The sequence below is a fragment of the Procambarus clarkii genome, chromosome 67 (assembly GCF_040958095.1).
Source record: "Procambarus clarkii isolate CNS0578487 chromosome 67, FALCON_Pclarkii_2.0, whole genome shotgun sequence".
NCBI lineage: Eukaryota > Metazoa > Arthropoda > Malacostraca > Decapoda > Cambaridae > Procambarus > Procambarus clarkii.
Window position 1 is genome coordinate 2,971,402 of NC_091216.1, and position 17,610 is coordinate 2,989,011.

The window sequence follows — 17,610 nt, forward strand, 5'->3', positions numbered from 1 at the left end:
GGGGGGAAGCGCAACGCGCCTCCGGGATCATATATTTTTAGTGTATGATTCAAAACTTCCGCGGCTACATGGGGTTCACATAGGCTTCCTCATGGTTCTTGTAAACAGACACAATTTAAAAACAAACAAACTGGGCAATATTCCCGGGTGTGAAGGCCTCGGTACTGAGTGAGTCACCAAGGCTGGCGCACGCATCATGAGCTCACAGCACTGCTGTTCAGCTTGTGACCACAGCATTGCCTAATAATGTCATAATATATATATATATAATTGGTATTATTTAGCCATGATAGTATTACAGAAGAGCCTGGGTGTGATAATGACTGTGTATAATGTTCATATATCAGTGAATCAATGCTGTTCACGATGTTTACAGTGCTAGCCACAGCACCACAGCATTATTTCGTCCATTTAGGAATCTTCAAACGTTACTTTACAAAATAAACATGTGGTCAATTATTCATTTACAGGATTTAGTGACCAGGATTGTGATAATAGCAGGATTGTGGTGATAATTAGTGTTGTGCGCAGTATTGTGGGAGGAGGAAGTTTGTGAAGTGAATCGATGTTTGTCATTGTGTGCGTGTCATTTATTCTAAAGTTTTTTTCAATTAAAATTAAGAACACATGAATATGTTCCATATTCTACCCTAATATTTTACATTAGGTAATGTACATGATGCAGCTTTGGTTTCAGAGGTGCAGGTAGAAGAGGGTATTATTTTAAAGTGTTCATATTGTGAGACTTAATAATATAAACATGGAATACCTCCTTCAGTTGCAATAAACAGTTTTAAAATAAACATTACTTATCATTGTACTGTAGTATCCAAGTACTGTACTGTGATGACTTTGATGAACTTTTGGTGTTTTTTTTATTGTACTTAACACAGTACTTTTATAAGGGGGCTAAGTGTGTGTGTGTGTGTTTTAACTTGAATTTGTGCTATATAAAGTAAGGTGATAAATATGAATTTAACATACTCAAGAATAAAATTAAACTGCTATCTTCTCAGGTATCTGATTGAAGCTGGTGCTAATGTCAATGCCCAGACACCAACAAGAGAAACTGCACTAACTTACGCTTGTGAGAATGGGCACACCGATGTTGCTGACCTCCTGTTACAGGCCGGGGCTAATATGGTCAGTGGTAAACTATTACTGTATTATAAAACATCAATTTGTTGAACAAACTGTTACAGGGAGCCACTATAGAAGTTTGAAAACATTAGAAAGTATTTTGATACAACTTGGCTATCATTGTATCAACAGCAAAATCACAGCTTACTCAACTCATTGCAATCATAGTTAGTTGTTCTCTTCAGTATTTGAATCATGAAGAGGTCTGGGATCTTCTCGGACGTAGTTCGAACCCTCATCACGGCCCTTGTGGATTTGTTTGTTTGATGCATTACGCTATTGTGATTTTTGTGTGTAATCATGAAGTCTTTGCTCTTTCAGGAATATTTACATGAGCTGTATCCTTTTTGAATAAAATGACAACCTCAATTTATTGAATTATAATAATAGTGTCTAAATGCCTTGACCCAAGGATTTAGCATGGAAAATATTGTAGAATGCTAAGGCAGTTTCTCAGTTGAAGAAAACAAAATTGGCTTTCTAATAAATGAAAATTATAAACAAGGTAGAAATAATTGTTTAACAATCAATCACATTGTACTTAACACTTTGGCTTTGTAACAACTCAGCATTGCATCGTTCGTGTACTGGAGGGTAGTCCAGTACCGACACAGCATTGCGTCGTTACCAGCGGCAAATTGGCAGTGGCTTCAGGAGGGGTGAGCTGCGATTTTGGACATTATATGCATATACACCTGTAGGAATTTCATTGCGAATACATAGATCCCAAAATGTTCGACTTAGGACCAGAATTGAGGTAACAAAGTTGAAAAGAGTATACCCATTTTATTGCTCTTTATTAGCTCTCACTGTGGTAATGCACAGTCATGTTCTCTGCTTTCTGTGGGTGGGACACTGGGCTTTTGGACTTTATATTTGCATATACTCCTGTAGGGAATTCTATTGCAAACACAATGGTACCAAAATGAAAGACCTAGGACAAGAATTGAGATGTCCAAAGTGAAGAGAGAAGACACATTTTATTGCTCTTGCACGCTCCCGGGTAACACGCTCGCACTTTCTCGCCTGGCTTTTGGGCTTTATATGCATTTAGTCCTGTAGAGAATTCTATTGCGAACACATTGGTACCAAATTGAAAAACCTAGGACGAGAATTGAGATGACAAAGTTGAATAGAGTATACACATTTCGGTGTGACCGTGCGCTCTATTGTAATGAGAGGCGCCTTGGGGTGGGGCAGCGCTCTTTCTGGTAACTTTCATCTTACCAGCGGGTGGGGTGAGCCGCTGATTTTTGACATTATATGCATATACTCCTGTTGGGAATTCTATTGCGAGCACATAGATACCAAAATGAAAGACCTAGGACAAGAATTGAGGTGACCAAAGTGAAAAGAGTGTACACATTTTATCGCCTTTGCGCCCTGTTTGTTGCGGATGGTACGCTGAGCGTTTGGACTTTATATGCCTTTAGTCCTGTAGAGAATTCTATTCTAATGGGGGGGGGGAGAATAGCTCTCTTAAGTCCATTATTTCGCTCCCCAGTTAACTATCGAGGCCGGGGAAAACAACCTAGGTAACCGGGTAACCTAGGTATTTGACTACCTAGGTGCTGCAACTACAAGGCATTGTAACTTGATCAGCTACTTGTAACTCTAGAGAGAGACTAGCACAGTTCACTGCCACAAAGATATAAGAGAAACGAAAGGAAAGAGATGAATAATGAAGTAATTAGTGAGGGGTTTTGGGTGAGGGAGGTAGAGCGGTGGGAGGAGCGAGGAGGGTCGTCAGTTGAAAGGGAGAGTTTGGAGAGGGGCGGAGGGAGAAGAGAGAGAATACGGAGATGAGTGGAGGTAGAAGTAGAAAAGTAGATAGAAGTAGAAGAGTAGATAGTCGAAGGGCTGCTACCATTCATTCTAGTCAGTACATATAAGACAAGGAATGGAACTTGTCTGTATCACAATATTCTCTAAGATGTTATCAAAAGGTTATTATCAAATCATTATCATTATCAATTAATGTCAGACTTTGGCACCAGTCATGTGTATGGAGTTCTATGGGCCTACCGGGGATCATGAGCCAGAACCTGGCCCCCTCAGAAGAGGCAAGGGAAGCAATAGCCTATTGAAACCCTTGTGTGGTTGGAAGCATTCTATGTCTGCCATCAACCGGGTTAGGCACCCAGAAAGGTAAGCGTCCCAAAACAAACCCCTATTCTGGTGAAAATTGCTTCCACAAGCCGAACAAGTGGATAGAACTCCCCCTAAAATATACGAGCAAACAATCATGACGTCACACGTCGCCGCTCCGCTGTCTGCGCAGCTCTCCCCTTCCCGAGAGGGGGAAGTGGGAGCCCCAGACCCATCACGCCGGCTATCCACCCCCAGTTCTAAGGCTGATGCTAAAGGCTGAGGTCGTGTGCTCCGGCTCCGGTAGTTGTTTCAGCACTGTACCTAGAGTGTGGTGTCTGTCTTCTAGGTGGTGCGTGAGCTGGGAGTGTTTCTTCAGTACTCGGGCTGCATGCGCCTACGGTTTATGCCCATGCACTCAGCCCCGGGTCCAGACTCATGGAATTCAATATTTATAAAGAAATGCAAAGTGCCAGTAGCACAGGCACTCAGTATAGTGTGGAGGAAGTGCTTGGACACAGGGGAGATACCAGATGTGCTTAAAGCAGCAGACATTGCCCCTCTACACAATGGTGGTAGCATAGCATTGGCAAAGAATTATAGACCAGTTGCACTAACGTCCCACATAATAAAAGTATTTGAGAGAGTGATCAGGAGTCAGGTCACTAGATTCATGGAAACCAATGACCTCCACAATCCAGGCCAACATGGATTTAGAGCAGGAAGATCATGCCTCTCACAGCTACTTGACCACTATGACAAAATCACTGAGGCATTAGAGGAAAAACATAATGCAGATGTATACACAGATTTTGCAAAGGCATTCGACAAATGTGACCATGGAGTGATTGCACACAAAATAAGGTCAATAGGTATAACTGGTAAAGTAGGACGCTGGATACTCAATTTCCTGTCGAACAGAACACAGAGTAACAGTCAATCAAGTAAAATAGAGTCCGAGCGCAGTTAAAAGCTCAGTACCTCAAGGTACAGTCCTTGCACCACTGCTGTTCCTTATTCTCATATCAGATATAGACAAAAACACAAGTCACAGCTTCGTGTCATCCTTTGCAGATGACACAAAAATCTGCATGAAAATTACCTCTGCTGAAGACATTGATAAACAGATATTAACATAGTTTTCGATTGGGCAGCAGAAAATAACATGATGTTTAACGGTGATAAATACCAGGTACTCAGATACGGCAAAAATGAGGATCTTAAACATAATACAGGATACAAAACACAATCAAATCTGCCCATAGTAGGAAAACAGCATGTCAAGGATTTGGGAGTAATGATGTCCGATGACCTAATGTTTAGGGAGCATAACCAAGCAAGTATTGCATCAGCCAGAAAAATAATAGGATGGATTACGAGAACCTTCAAGTCCAGAGATCCCATCACAATGGTTGTACTCTTCAAATCACTTGTGTTGTCCTGTCTTGAGTACTGCTCAGTACTCGCTTCCCCCTTCAGAGCAGGAGAGATTGCTGAAATTGAGGGAATACAGAGAACATATACGGCACGCATAGACGAGATAAAGCACCTAAATTATTGGGATCGTCTGAAAGCTCTCCAAATGTACTCACTTGAAAGGAGACGAGAGAGATACCAAATAATATACACATGGAAAATACTGGAGGGACAGGTCCCAAATCTGCACAGTAAAATAACAACGTACTGGAGTGAACGATATGGAAGAAAATGCAGAATAGAACCAGTGAAGAGCAGAGGTGCCATGGGCACAATCAGAGAACACTGTATGAAAATCAGAGGTCCACGGTTGTTCAACGTCCTACCAGTGAGCATCAGAAATATTACAGGAACAACCGTGGACATCTTCAAGAGGAAACTAGATTGTTTCCTTCAAGGAGTGCCGGACCAACCGAGCTGTGGTGGGTATGTGGGCCTGCGGGCCACTCCAAGCAACAGCCTAGTGGACCAAACTCTCACACGTCAAGCCTGGCCTTGGGCCGAGCTTGGGGAGTAGAAGAACTCCCAGAACCCCATCAAGCAGGTATCAACCAGGTATTAAGTTATGGGACTTGTACACATGTCAGTGCAAGAAGCAAAGGAAATAGTTTGGTCTGAAGAGTAAGGGCCCACTTGTTTATATGGACTCCCTACTCAAAATAAAAGCCATTGCCCATTGTCAGGACAACTGCACTTCCAGCTGCACCCGTGGGGCAGTGTAGGGAACCATCAGCGTATATAATTTGAGAGAGAGAGAATGCCTCAAGACGAAGCTTGGGCTGATCTCTAATTTACTTTTTGGGTGGAAAGGGGTACAATCTCCCACGGTGCAGGAAAGTGCCGTTGTTGTCTCTTTTGGTACAAATGATAAATCTGGTACATTCCGAGTTCAGTGCCGGTTTATTTATCCATTTGGAAAAATGTTGACTTTCAATAAAGAAATTTTAGAAGGCTTCTGTGCAAGGGATTGGATGAGCTATCTTGAGGTTATCTTGAGATGATTTCGGGGCTTTAGTGTCCCCGCGGCCCGGTCCTCGACCAGGCCTCCACCCCCCAGGAAGCAGCCCGTGACCGCTGACTAACTCCCAGGTACCTATTTACTGCTAGGTAACAGGGGCATTCAGGGTGAAAGAAACTTTGCCCATTTGTTTCTGCCTCATGCGGGAATCGAACCCGCGCCACAGAATTACGAGTCCTGCACGCTATCCACCAGGCTATGAGGCCCCCTAGTCTAACCCTTTTTATACCAATTTGACAGTTGATTTCAGTAACATGATCACATGATTCAAGGATTGTCTTCAAGGCGTCATTCTGCAATTTGTCGAGCCCTCCAGGCTTTCAGAAATAACAAGTGCAGGTATTTATAGTTTGGGATACTTAAAGGAAAATATTAATTAGCTCTAGTAAAATTGCCTATTACAATATTTTTACTTACTGTGTAGTTATCATTTGTAATTTACTTAAATAAGAGGAGGGTTTTAAGTAGTCAATATGTAGGCAAAATTCTTTCTAATTATTTGAAAGTTAAATACTGGTAATTATTTAATCATTGTTATGTAGTTATTTAGATTTTATTCATAGTAGAATAATGTATCATTTCCTAAGCATCATGTGATGTAAATCCAAGAAAATTACTGCTTTGCATTAATCATTTGCTTCCAGGGGAAAATATAGCATAAACACTGTCTAAATATACACATTTTGCTTGCAGAACAATTGCTCCATGGTGCTGGAGGCCTGTCGTGGTGACACGAAGGTGGAGCGGCTCCTTGTTGAGTTTCCCACCTCCATTTCCCATCTTCCTTTTGTTGTCCCGCCTGACCCCAGTGTGATGGTTGTCAGCACAGGAGAGGCCAGAGTGTTGTCTAGTGTGCCCTGGCTGGAGGGAAAGCCTCCACACTTCACCGTGGATCTTGCTGTGATTCCAGGCGTATCTCCTCGGACTCTTTTCATCGTCAATGAAAATCAACCCCTATATGATTATATCGGTAGGCATTCGTTTTAGCTTTAAACTTTCTGTGCATGTTAGTCATTTTGGGCCTGGTAGTCCTACTATTTGTTTTTCTTTTGCATAATGTTATTGTTGTATTACTGTTTTTCTTTATGGGGTTAACCGTATAGTACACACAGAAATCACAATAGCGTGATACCCAGTATCCACTCGATTTAACGGCCTATATGGGGCTGTACCCTGGTCATTATTTCCAGAGTTCCGGTATTTCTAAAGTTAAGTGTCGGTAATTTTTCAAGTAACATTCAGGTAAGATATATTTTATACAGACAGTCACTCGGTCCACCTACCCTGTGACGTCACAGATTCACGGCACATCATTGTTTTGATTTGTCATGAGGCTGGAGTATTCATTCCGTGACTTTGTTGGACATATCTACACAATCGAGGAACATCCGTGCACCATGTTGGCTCCAAATGCACTCATTGTGTCAGTGATGGCTGACTGGTGGGTGGATGGGCAGCCAGGCAGGGATGGAGAGGCTGAAATGTAGGCAGGCAGGGAGAGGCTGGGTGGTAGGCAGGCAGAGGCTGGGTGGTAGGCAGGGAGGGAGGCAGGCAGAGCTTGGGAGGAAGGCAGGCAGGGAGCTCCGGAGGCAGGCAGAGCTTGGGAGGAAGGCAGGCAGAGGCTGGGTGGTAGGCAGGGAGCTCCGGAGGCAGGCAGAGCTTGGGAGGAAGGCAGGCATAGGCTGGGTGGTAGGCAGGGAGGGAGGCAAGCAGGCAGGCAGGCAGGGAGGCAAGCAGGCAGGCAGGCAGGCAGAGGCTGGGTGGTAGGCAGGGAGGGAGAGGATGGAGATAAATGGTAGGGTGGAGATGGATGGAGGGAGGGAGGGATGGAGCGATGGATGTTGAGGTGAAGCAGACAGCGTGTGTATGGGAAGTATGGTGGGGGGCAGGTGGGGGTACGTGTGTGTGTGTGTCGGTGGTGGGGAAGGGACTGGCTCACCGATAAGCCTAATTCATTTGACCCAGTTAACCAGATATTTCTTAATTAAATTCTGGATGTACATCATATGTATTTTTGCTTACAGATTTTGTTAAGTAATATTATTATGATAATGAAAAGTTATAAAATACTTGTTTCATGAATGTTTTATTGTACTAGATGGAGATTCTCCAGGCTGTCTCTTGCTGGCTGGCAATCTACTGAGCCATTTCCCAGACTGGCCTTGGGGGGAGGCGGGAAGTAAGGGTGTGGGGGGGGGGAGAGCAGGAGTGAGGGTGTGGGGGAGAAGTGTTGTGAGGGTGAGAGAGGAGATGAAAGAGGTAGGTAGAATGCTTGCCATGTGAGGAACCCCTGATGCCAAAACAAACCTAATACCGACCTTCGGTAATAGCGACCGCCAGACTGTTATGAGGCTCTAAATACCGGTCTCCCAAACTGGTCGTTATTATCGGCAGATCAGTATAAAAGAGGCCATTAAATTCAGTGGACACTGTATATCAAATGAATAAATCCCCATGGGCCGTGATGAGGGTTCGAACTTGCGGCCAGGATGATCTCAGATGAGCCTTAATCGACTGAGCCACGACATGGTCAAAAGAATTGCAACCGGGTTTGCTACTGCTCTCACACGGATCCCGCAGTCTCTCCGAGACACAAACCGGGGTTTTACACAATTTCCCCCATGCACTCGGGGTCTGTCGACAAGCCATTCTACATCTTCGCCCTTACATCAATACACACGGTCCAAGCTGTCCACTTGGACAACACAACACCTGGACAAGTGTTAAGTTAGTAGCATCACTATGTATGCTAATTCTGTGGGCTGTGTGAAGCCAGTGGCCAGCTGGAATTGTTTTGGCCCATTCATGTTTGCTGCATATATAAACTTTCTTGCATATGCAGCTTTGTCAGTGAGTGCTTAGTGTGTTTCAAAGAGGAAAGTTATCTTGAATGTGGGAAGTGTAAAACATTGGGGGGAAAACAAAAATAAACCTCTGGAACAGGTCACCTCTGTCTAATGACTGAAGATTAAAGAGACGCCACACTCCCCATCTCCATACGTGAATCTTGGATGTCTTGCCAGCAAACATAAATGGAATATACAGTATATAATAATAATTTCACATATACCCACTAGTAAAATACATATTTATATAAACTTGAAAAGGGACCTGTGGACATGAAACATGAAACATGAATGTGTTAAGAGTATGCAGATCTCGTGTAGTTGTGTTGAGATAATTTCGGGGCTTAGCGTCCCCCCGGTGCGGTCCTCGACCAGGCCTCCTTTTTGTTACACACCCCCAGAAAGCAGCCCGAAGCAGCTGTCTAACTCCCAAGTACCTGTTTACTGCTAGGTGTACAGGAGCATCAGGGTGAGAGAAACTGCCAATTTTGTTTCCGCCTACACCGGGAATCGAACCCGGAACTCGGGACCATGAATCCGAAGCACTGTCCACTCGGCTGTCAGGTCTCCAGACCCATCCATCCAACTGTCAGGTCAGGTGTGCTCTCTGGAAATGCGGGCCCATGCAGCCAATCTAATACTTATATGTGGTATATTATGCCCTTTTTCTATTTCATAAAAGCATATTATCTGTGGAGAGCCCCTTCGGCTCCCCTGAGCTATACCGGGCTGATGTGTATATATTAGACCGTGGCAACAGTCAATTGAAGGAGTTCTAGGCCTACCGGGGATCAGAGCCAGAACCTGGTCCACTCAAGAGAGGCACGAGGAGCAATGGCCTAAAGACACCCCATATAATTGGAAGCAGTCTTTGTCTGCCATCTACCAGGTCAGGCACCCAGAAAGGTGGGAATTCCAAAACAAACTGCTGCTGGTCAAAATTTGCAAACCAAAAGTTGAACTAGCAACAGAACTCCCCAATCAATACCTAGGAAACAAGTATGACGTCACAACAAACACAGCGCATTCGTCTGCACAACTTTCCTCCCCCTCTACGCCGGCAACTCTACTCAGTTCAGAAGGTTGTGAGGTAGACAGTCGATCGACTCTGACTCCATCCTTTGAGCAGTGCTGCAGAGTGGTGGTGGTGTTCAGAATTGGTATTGTGCGAGCCAGAAGTAACATAAAAGTACTGGGGCTGCATGCACCTAGGGCCACCTCCCTAGGTGCCCTGTAAGTACTGTCCCTGTGGCCTCAGGTCTCTTCCCTGAGCCGTTCGGGAACTACCTTCGCGTGGTTCTGTTGCTGCTTGGTGTTTGCCCGCCCTTGGGGTTCAGCTGGGGTGGTTCTTACTCCTGTTTACTCATGGGTAGGAGGTAGTTTCATCGCTGGCTGGGACATGAGGTACTGTGTTGCTGTCTGATATACGCATAGTGAATGGTTCTGTTCACCTGGAGACGTGCTTTTGCAGGGTTTTTCTTTTTTTTTGTTTTGTTTTGCCTGGTGGAGGTCTGTCTGGTGTGGCTGACCACTTGAATGATTTTGGTGGCCCTCCACTAGGTCCCCTGTGCTTGCACACGTCGCAGGGGTTCAGCTTTTAGTTTGTTTGCTTGATAGCTCTGGGATAACCGGTTAGCAGTACCTCGCCTGGGCTTCCCTTAGCAGTCAGCCTAAGGGACCTAGAAACCCCCATTGGGGCTCAGTGGTCCGATGAAAGAGACCTCAGAGTCCCACCACTCCAGTTCACCCAGTCCAATGAGATGGATATTTGGGTGCAAGCAGCTTCGGCACTGCGTGCACGGTTTAGGTTGCTGCAACACGCAAGGTTGGTTGCCTTTCCAGATGCCCCGCAGCCGCTCTTGCTTTGGTTATAGGGACCCAGACTTGGGGGGTGTTAGTTGCCTTGACTTTGATTTCATCTGCACCCCCCTAGTCCTTGCCTTGCTGTGTTTCATCCTGCTACCCTGTTCCACCCCCCCCCCCCCCTGCTCCCGGCTCCCAAACGTCTGAGGGTTTCGGAGTCGGGAAGGGTTTGCCTCATGGCGAGTCTCGAGCGGCTTCGGGGATTGCCCTTTCCAGATCGGCAGCGGAGGCATTCGAGCCTGTTCCTCCTCCTGGAGCCTTTGGGCCGCCCCTTCATCCCGGCTTTTCCGGCGGACTCTGCTTTTTCTCCAGAAGCAGAGGGTTTGGAGGACTGCTCAGCCCCGGGTCCTGACGTGGAGGTTCCCGGGGCTGGGGAGTTGACTTGGGGGGCTTGGGCCTTGTTTGACCCTGCTTGGGTGTTGGTACCCTCGGCGTGAGGCTTGTTGTTAAAGGGGTAGGGGTTTTCCTATTCCCCTTCCCTGTACAAGTTTGATGTGTGTGCGACTCCTTCCCCGGGTTCGGTTCCGGGTTCCCCGTGGGTTCTTCGGTTCCCTCCTTCCAAAGGTGGTGCGGGAAGCCATTGCGGCTTACCTCTTGCGAGACCCAGATTACGCCTCGGTAATGGATACGACTTTTGAGTTTGGCTCCTCGTTTTCTTTCTGGGTGCGTTACGAGGTGCCGGAGTCTTCCTGGTTGATGGACTGCCCTTTCTTTTCATTCAGGGTGTGGCATTTGTTCTATCGGACTCGCGGGCTTGAATGGCGGGAGTTGACTACGGTTGTTCAGGATTACCCAGGGGCGAATTTGAGCACCTTAATGAGTGCTTGTTCGCACCCGTACTTCCTCGTGATGTCGGTCAGGTGCAGCTGCTAGGTGCTCGTCCACTCTTTGGAATCGGCTTAGGTCTTAGATTTTTGTCCGTTGCTGTTTGCAGAGTCTGCGGTAGTGCATTTTCTGCAAGTGGCTTCATCTAGTTGCTGTCCTATGTCAGACTTGTTAGTTCCGGAGTGGGGTGTGGGGGGAGGCGTGGTGGCATGCCCAGATGGGTCGTGCCAGGTCTCGGGATTCCTTCGGTCGTCATAAGTCAGTAGTGCCAGATTCAGGACCTGCACCTTCTTTGGAGCCGCCAGCATCTGGTAGGCGCAATGATCGCTCTGAGCATCGGTCGGGCTCTCATAGGGGTCATTGGCTCTTTTGCGGGTTGCCCCTTTGACGGTGCGATACGGGATAGGCTTGTGCTGTTTGCTCTCGCCTGGTCCCACAATTTGTGGGCATTTCGGGTCGTTTCCTCCAGCCTGCAATGGTGTTGGGTCGCTCTTCCTCCTTTGGGGGGATCGCGGCTGGCAGGGGCAGACCTCTTCTCGTGTGCTGTCAGATCATCCGGGAGTGGGTCCACTTGACCCGGGAAACTCAGGTGGGTTTCCCACCTGTTTTCAGCTCCGAAACGGGACTGTACGGATCTGCGATTCATACTGGACTTGTCTCGTCTGAATCCCTGGGTCTTTTACCCCTCCTTTCGGAAGACCACTCTGTCTCAGGTCCAGCTGCTTTTGGCGCCGGGTGCCTGGATAGTGTGTGTGGACCTCTGGGACACGTATTGGCATGTCCCAGTTCATCTGGGGTTTAGGGATTGGCTTGGTTTTGTCGTGGGGCGACAGACTTACCGCTTTTGTTGCCTTCCATTCGGTTTGAATCTGGCACCTCGTGTGTTCACACGCCTTACCCAGCACGTGGTGACCTGTTTGCATCTGTTAGGGGTTTGGGTTCTGGCTTACCTCGACGACTGGCTAGTGTGGGCTCCCAGCCAGTCTGCGTGTCTGCTCGCCAAGGATTTTGCTCTTTCCCAGCTCTCCAGATTCGGGTTCTTTATAAACTGGAGGAAGTCCCATATGGTTCCCTCTCAGGTTCGGACTTGGCTGGGTCTTGTATGGGACTCTCGGACCGCTTCCTTGTCTCTTCCTCCTTTGACGCTGTTGCAGCTGTGGTCCCGCCTATGACTATTTTTGGAGGGCACCCGGGTCACACTGTGGTTGTTCGAGTGGCTGTGCGGGAGCCTGAACTTTACCTGCTGGGCTACCCGTCGGGACAGATCTGGCTTCGGCGGCTGTTCTTGTTTCTTTGGGGGTGTCCCTTCCGCCACTCTCGCAATCACTGGATTTGGATCCTGGGAGCCTTGTCTCGGCTGCTGCGTCGCCGGCTTCCTCTGCGGGTTTTTTTGAGTTCTGTGCTGTGGTGCCTCCTCGAGCCCTCGCTCGATATGTTCATAGATGCCTCGTCTCTCGGCTGGGGTTTTGCGACAAGTGCTCACCAGGCAGGCCAGGGTTGGTGGGGTCCGTCCTTCCGTCGAACTCACAGCACGGCGCAGGAGTTTGCGGCGGTGTGGCATTCGCTTCAGAGGATTCGTGTCGCTCGCGGAGCAATGATCTGGCTCCATTTGGACTGTTACCCGGTGGTTCATTGCCTGAACCGCGGGGGTTCGATGCAGTTCTTAGTTCTTAGGGGCTGGTTGCTTCGGCTGATTCGTCTGCTGAGTTCTCGGGGTTTGGCTCTCCTAACGGTTCATATTCAGGGGATGTCAAACATCCCGGCGGATGGCCTGTCTCGGATCATTCCCTTATCCATGGACTGGACTGTTGACGCTGATTCGTTCAGTTGGCTATGCCGGACGTACAGGCGCCCAGAGGTGGACCTCTTTGCATCAGCATGGTTGAAGTGTCTTCCAGTGTATGTGGCGCCCTTCCCAGACTTCGAGGCCGTCGGGGTCAAAGCCTTTCAGCTGGACTGGTCGAGGTGGAGTTACCTGTACCTCTTCCCACCGGTCTGGTTGTTGCTCTGGATCCTGGCTCGGTTGGAAACTTACCAGGGAAGAGTAGTCCTGTTGGTTCTTAGGTGGTGGCCCAGCCCCTTGTTTCAGGCGCTTCTTGCTCGATGTCCGAACCAAAGGGTCTTCCCGCAGCTCCGCCTCTTTCAGCAGATTGATTCAGTCCGGTATGTGGGTAGTTCGATCTTCTCTTCCACTCTTAGCATCTGGTCTTGTTGATGCGGGTTTGACACCATTGTATGGTGATCAGGTGGTTTCGTTGATGGTGTCCCACCTACGAGTTTCATCTCGACCGCAGTATGAAATTTCCTGGCGGTCCTTACGTCATTTTTTGTCTTATCGTAGGTTGTCTTCGATTTCTGGTCAGGTGGTTTTGTCCTTTTTTCTCTTGGTTGTTTCAGGACCATCATCTTATGCCAAATACTGTCGCCTCGTATTGTGCGGTGCTAGTGGAGCCGCTGCAGCTTGCGTTTGGGATGGATGTCACTTCTGCTCTGTTCCACAAGCTTTCTTGGGTATTGTTTCACATTCGGCCTGCTCATGCGCCGCCTAAGCCGTCCTGGTCGTTGGCCCCGGGTGCTCTCTTTTTCCCTTCTCTGTTTGTGGTGGCCCCCTCGGTTCAGGACTGTTTTTCTAAGTTTTTTTTTTTTTCATTGGCCTTGCTCTCTTATCTGCGCCATTATTTGCGTGCCATGACCTGTGTGGCAGGGGACGCGCTTTGGGTGGACTCGGTTTCCCTTCTTCCCTGTTCCAGGGGCGCGGCTCTCCTAGGTTGTCCGCAGGGTTATTCAGTCCAGCCAGCCTGTGGTCTATCCCCATGCCCACGACGTTCGTAAGTTCGCGGCTATGGGTGCTGTTTTGGGGAATATGTTCTGGGCTGACATTCGGGCATGGGGCTTTTGGAGGTCAAACAGGATCGTGGCCACACGGTATCTCATTAATGTTCCTGAACATTCTCAGGCGTATGTAGCCTTGGGTCGCAGGTTGCAGCCAGTTGTCTCAACTTCGAGTTGAGGAGCGAGTGACGACTGACTCCCAGGTAAGTCCCTCTTCTTCTTTATCTTTGGTTAGGTAGCTCCGGGGAGCCGAAGGGGCTCTCCACAGAAAATCAGCATTGAATGTAATGAAATACCATTTTCTGGATGAGACCTGTTGGCTCCCTGGCATCCCTACCTCCTTCCGGTTGGCGATTTTTTGCGTTTTTGATACACAGCCTTTCCAACACATGGAAAATACTGGAGAGCCAGGTCCCAAATCTACACAGTAAAATAACAACTTACTGGAGTGAATGATATGGAAGAAAATGGAGAATAGAACCAGTGAAGAGCAGAGGTGCCATAGGCATGATCAGAGAACACTGTATGAACATCAGAGGTCCACGGTTGTTCAACACCCTCCCAGCGAGCATAAGAAATATTGCCAGAACAGTGGACATCTTCTAGAGGAACCTAGATTATTTGCTCCAAGGAGTGCCGAACCAACCGAGCTGTGGTGGGTTTGTGGGCCTGCGGGCCGCTCCAAGCAACAGCCTAGTGGACCAAGCTCTCACTAGTCAAGCCTGGTCTTGGGCCGAGCTTGGGGAGTAGAACTCCCAGAACTGCTGGCGTGGAGGTCTGGGATCCCCCCTGTCCCTCTCCCGAGGAGTGGGGGTTGCGCAGACGGATGCGCAGCATTTATGGTGACTTCATACGTATTTCCTTGGTTTTGACTGCGGAGTTCTGTTGCTAGTTTGCCTTTTGGTTTGCAAATTTTGACCAGCAGCAGTATAGTTTGTTTTGGTATTCCTACCTTTCTGGGTGCCTGACCTGGTAGATGGCAGGCAAAGACTGCTTCCTATTACACGGGAGTGTCTTTAGACCATTGCTCCTCGTGCCTCTCTTGAGGGGGCCAGGTTTTTCTGGTCCCCAGTAGGCCTAAAACTCGTTCAATAGACTGTTGCCACAGTCTAATATATACACATCAGGCCGGTATAACTCAGGGGAGTCTCTGGGTCTTACTCAGAAAATGGCGTTTGATTACATTCAACACTGGTTTTTTGGCACCAAAGTATTACCATACATTTTGGAATATATTTAGGCATTTTTTTTATTATTTCTGGAGCTTTTAAATATTTTTTTGGATATCAGTGATTTGGGCCCCATTAACTCGTGTTCTGTTTGTTCTAAACTAGAATAAAATTCCTAATGTATGTTTGGTGTAATATAGTTCGACAACTAGATGGTTTACCTGGAGGATCTACTACCGTCTCTAGTACTCAAGCCTCTGTTACTAGTAGCAAGACCAATTGTAAGACTTCCACCATGGCCCCTGACCTTACTCCTGCCATTGGGAACAAGACTTCCACCATGGCCCCTGACCTTACTCCTGCCACTGGGGACAAGGCTTCCACCAGTGAGGCTCAAACTGTGAGTTAAATATTTTCTTCCTGTTTATATTTTCAAGAATTACTCTTATATATTTTAGAGCATGTTAATTTTACACATACTTATGGCAGCGTTATAATGCCTGGCAAAAACGTCATCTGTCAGTAATGCAACCAACAGTGATTATGTTCTATTAACCCCAACCTCTCCAACCTCGCCTCCACCTGCCAACCAGGAAGAGGCTAGCACAAAGTTGTGACCATGTGATTATCTAGATCAGTGTGTAGACAACCTTGTTAGGAAGGTGGAGCAACCTCACCTAAACCATGAAGAGCAGATCCTTCAGAAGTGGTAAATTCTAGAAGAGTTACAAAGGGTGTAGAAGGAATTGCAAGGAAAGTAATCCCTTACAGTGGCAACTATGCTATCCCAAGAACCATGAATAACGGGAACTTTACAGCCGTGGCATTACCACAAGCAGTAATAGTTCAGTTGTTGGTTTAATGTGAAGTAATAATGAGTCTTCCATTACAACATTGACCAGTACCAGAACCAACAGCAACACCAGTAGTGGCATCAATGTAGGATGCATATCTTTGGCAGCTCCTCTTGTTTATCCTCCTGCTTCTCTGCATACCCACGTACCCATTGCTATGCATTCTGTGGAAACTCAGACAGGCTTCCTTTCTGGCAATGGATGGGCAAGCTTTACCCCCAGTGGTGTCCTTATCTGGTGGAATGGCTTCTGCAGCTCAGTTGTCAATTTCACTTCCAGCTGAGGGAGTCCAAGTACCTTCATCAATGTTTTCTGGGGGGGACATGTCCTCAGGAAACTGCTGGTTACTCTGCATTGTCTGTGCATCACACTCCAGTCTCACTGCCTTCTCTTCCAACTCGTAATATTTCCTCGTCTGGACCAGCAACACGAAACATTCCGGTCTCGGAAAGACCATAAATGATACCCACAAAGAAAACAGATAAAAAGTAGCTTGAACTTGAGAAGCAGAAGCATCAACCTGTATCTCAGCAGCAACATTTACCTGAGGGCCACTAACCCTTGTGGTCTCGACGAGGACAGGAAGCCAGTGGTTTGTCGAAGGTCCCCCCATTTGCCCTGATTCTCATATATATTCAGCTCGACTAGGAGATGGAGGTCTATCAGGAGGATCTACTACTGTCTCTAGTACTCAAACCTTAGTTACTAAGGTAAACTGTAGCAAGACCATTAACATGATACTTAATAATATATGATGGTGTAGCGTAGCAAAGCTGTTCAGCAGTTACCTGTTGATACCTGCTTGATGGGGTTCTGGGAGTTCTTTTACTCACCAAGCCTGGTCCGAGGCCAGGCTTTATTTGTGAGAGTTTGGTTTACCAGGCTGTTGCTTGGAGCGGTCCACAGGCCCACATGCCCATCACAGCCCACTTGGTCCGGCACTCCTTGAAGAAAACAATCTAATTTTCTCTTGAAGATGTCCACGGTTCTTCCGGCAATATTTCTGATGCTCGCTGGTTGGACGTTGAACAACCGCGGACCTCTGATGTTTATATAGTGTTCTCTGATTGTGCCTATGGCACCTATGGCACCTCAAGTTTCAGCGTCAACTAGTACAGCTGAGCCATGGGGTTAATGGTTCATATAGTTGTCCATCTAGTGGCTTAGGTACTTAATCATTACTCCTGCCAGGTGGTAATGTTACTTCCTTACCTCCACCTGGTGGGCTGCATCATTCAATTGGAGCAACCCAATGCCTTCCACCACCTCCACCACCACATTCTCCTCCCCTTCTTGTTGATGCTACTCATGATCAGAGCTGCTAGAATAAGAAGTTTTAAACCAGTGTAATGAGTAAAAATGGATAAAAAATGTAGTGTTCCCTTGGAATGTGATTATCCAGGGCTTTTACCAAATGAAGTAGCAAGTAGTGGGGCTGGTTCAAGCAAGTTAGAGAATGATAGTGTGAGCTATGATGCTGATTGTGGAGCAGAGGTTGT

General features: G+C 47.2%; 1 protein-coding gene and 1 pseudogene across 1 annotated transcript in view; both read left to right on the forward strand.

Moving 5' to 3' along the window:
* Positions 1–17,610, forward strand: part of LOC123767803 (ankyrin repeat domain-containing protein 17-like) — a gene marked incomplete at its 5' end in the record, with an annotated part of 156,888 nt that overhangs the window by 77,253 nt on the left and 62,025 nt on the right. Inside the window, 3 exon segments of the mRNA XM_069310327.1 lie at positions 1,017–1,143; positions 6,416–6,692; positions 15,458–15,657. Of these exon segments, the coding sequence (XP_069166428.1) occupies positions 1,017–1,143; positions 6,416–6,692; positions 15,458–15,657 (604 nt within the window).
* Positions 15,740–16,805, forward strand: LOC138355487 (uncharacterized; annotated as a pseudogene).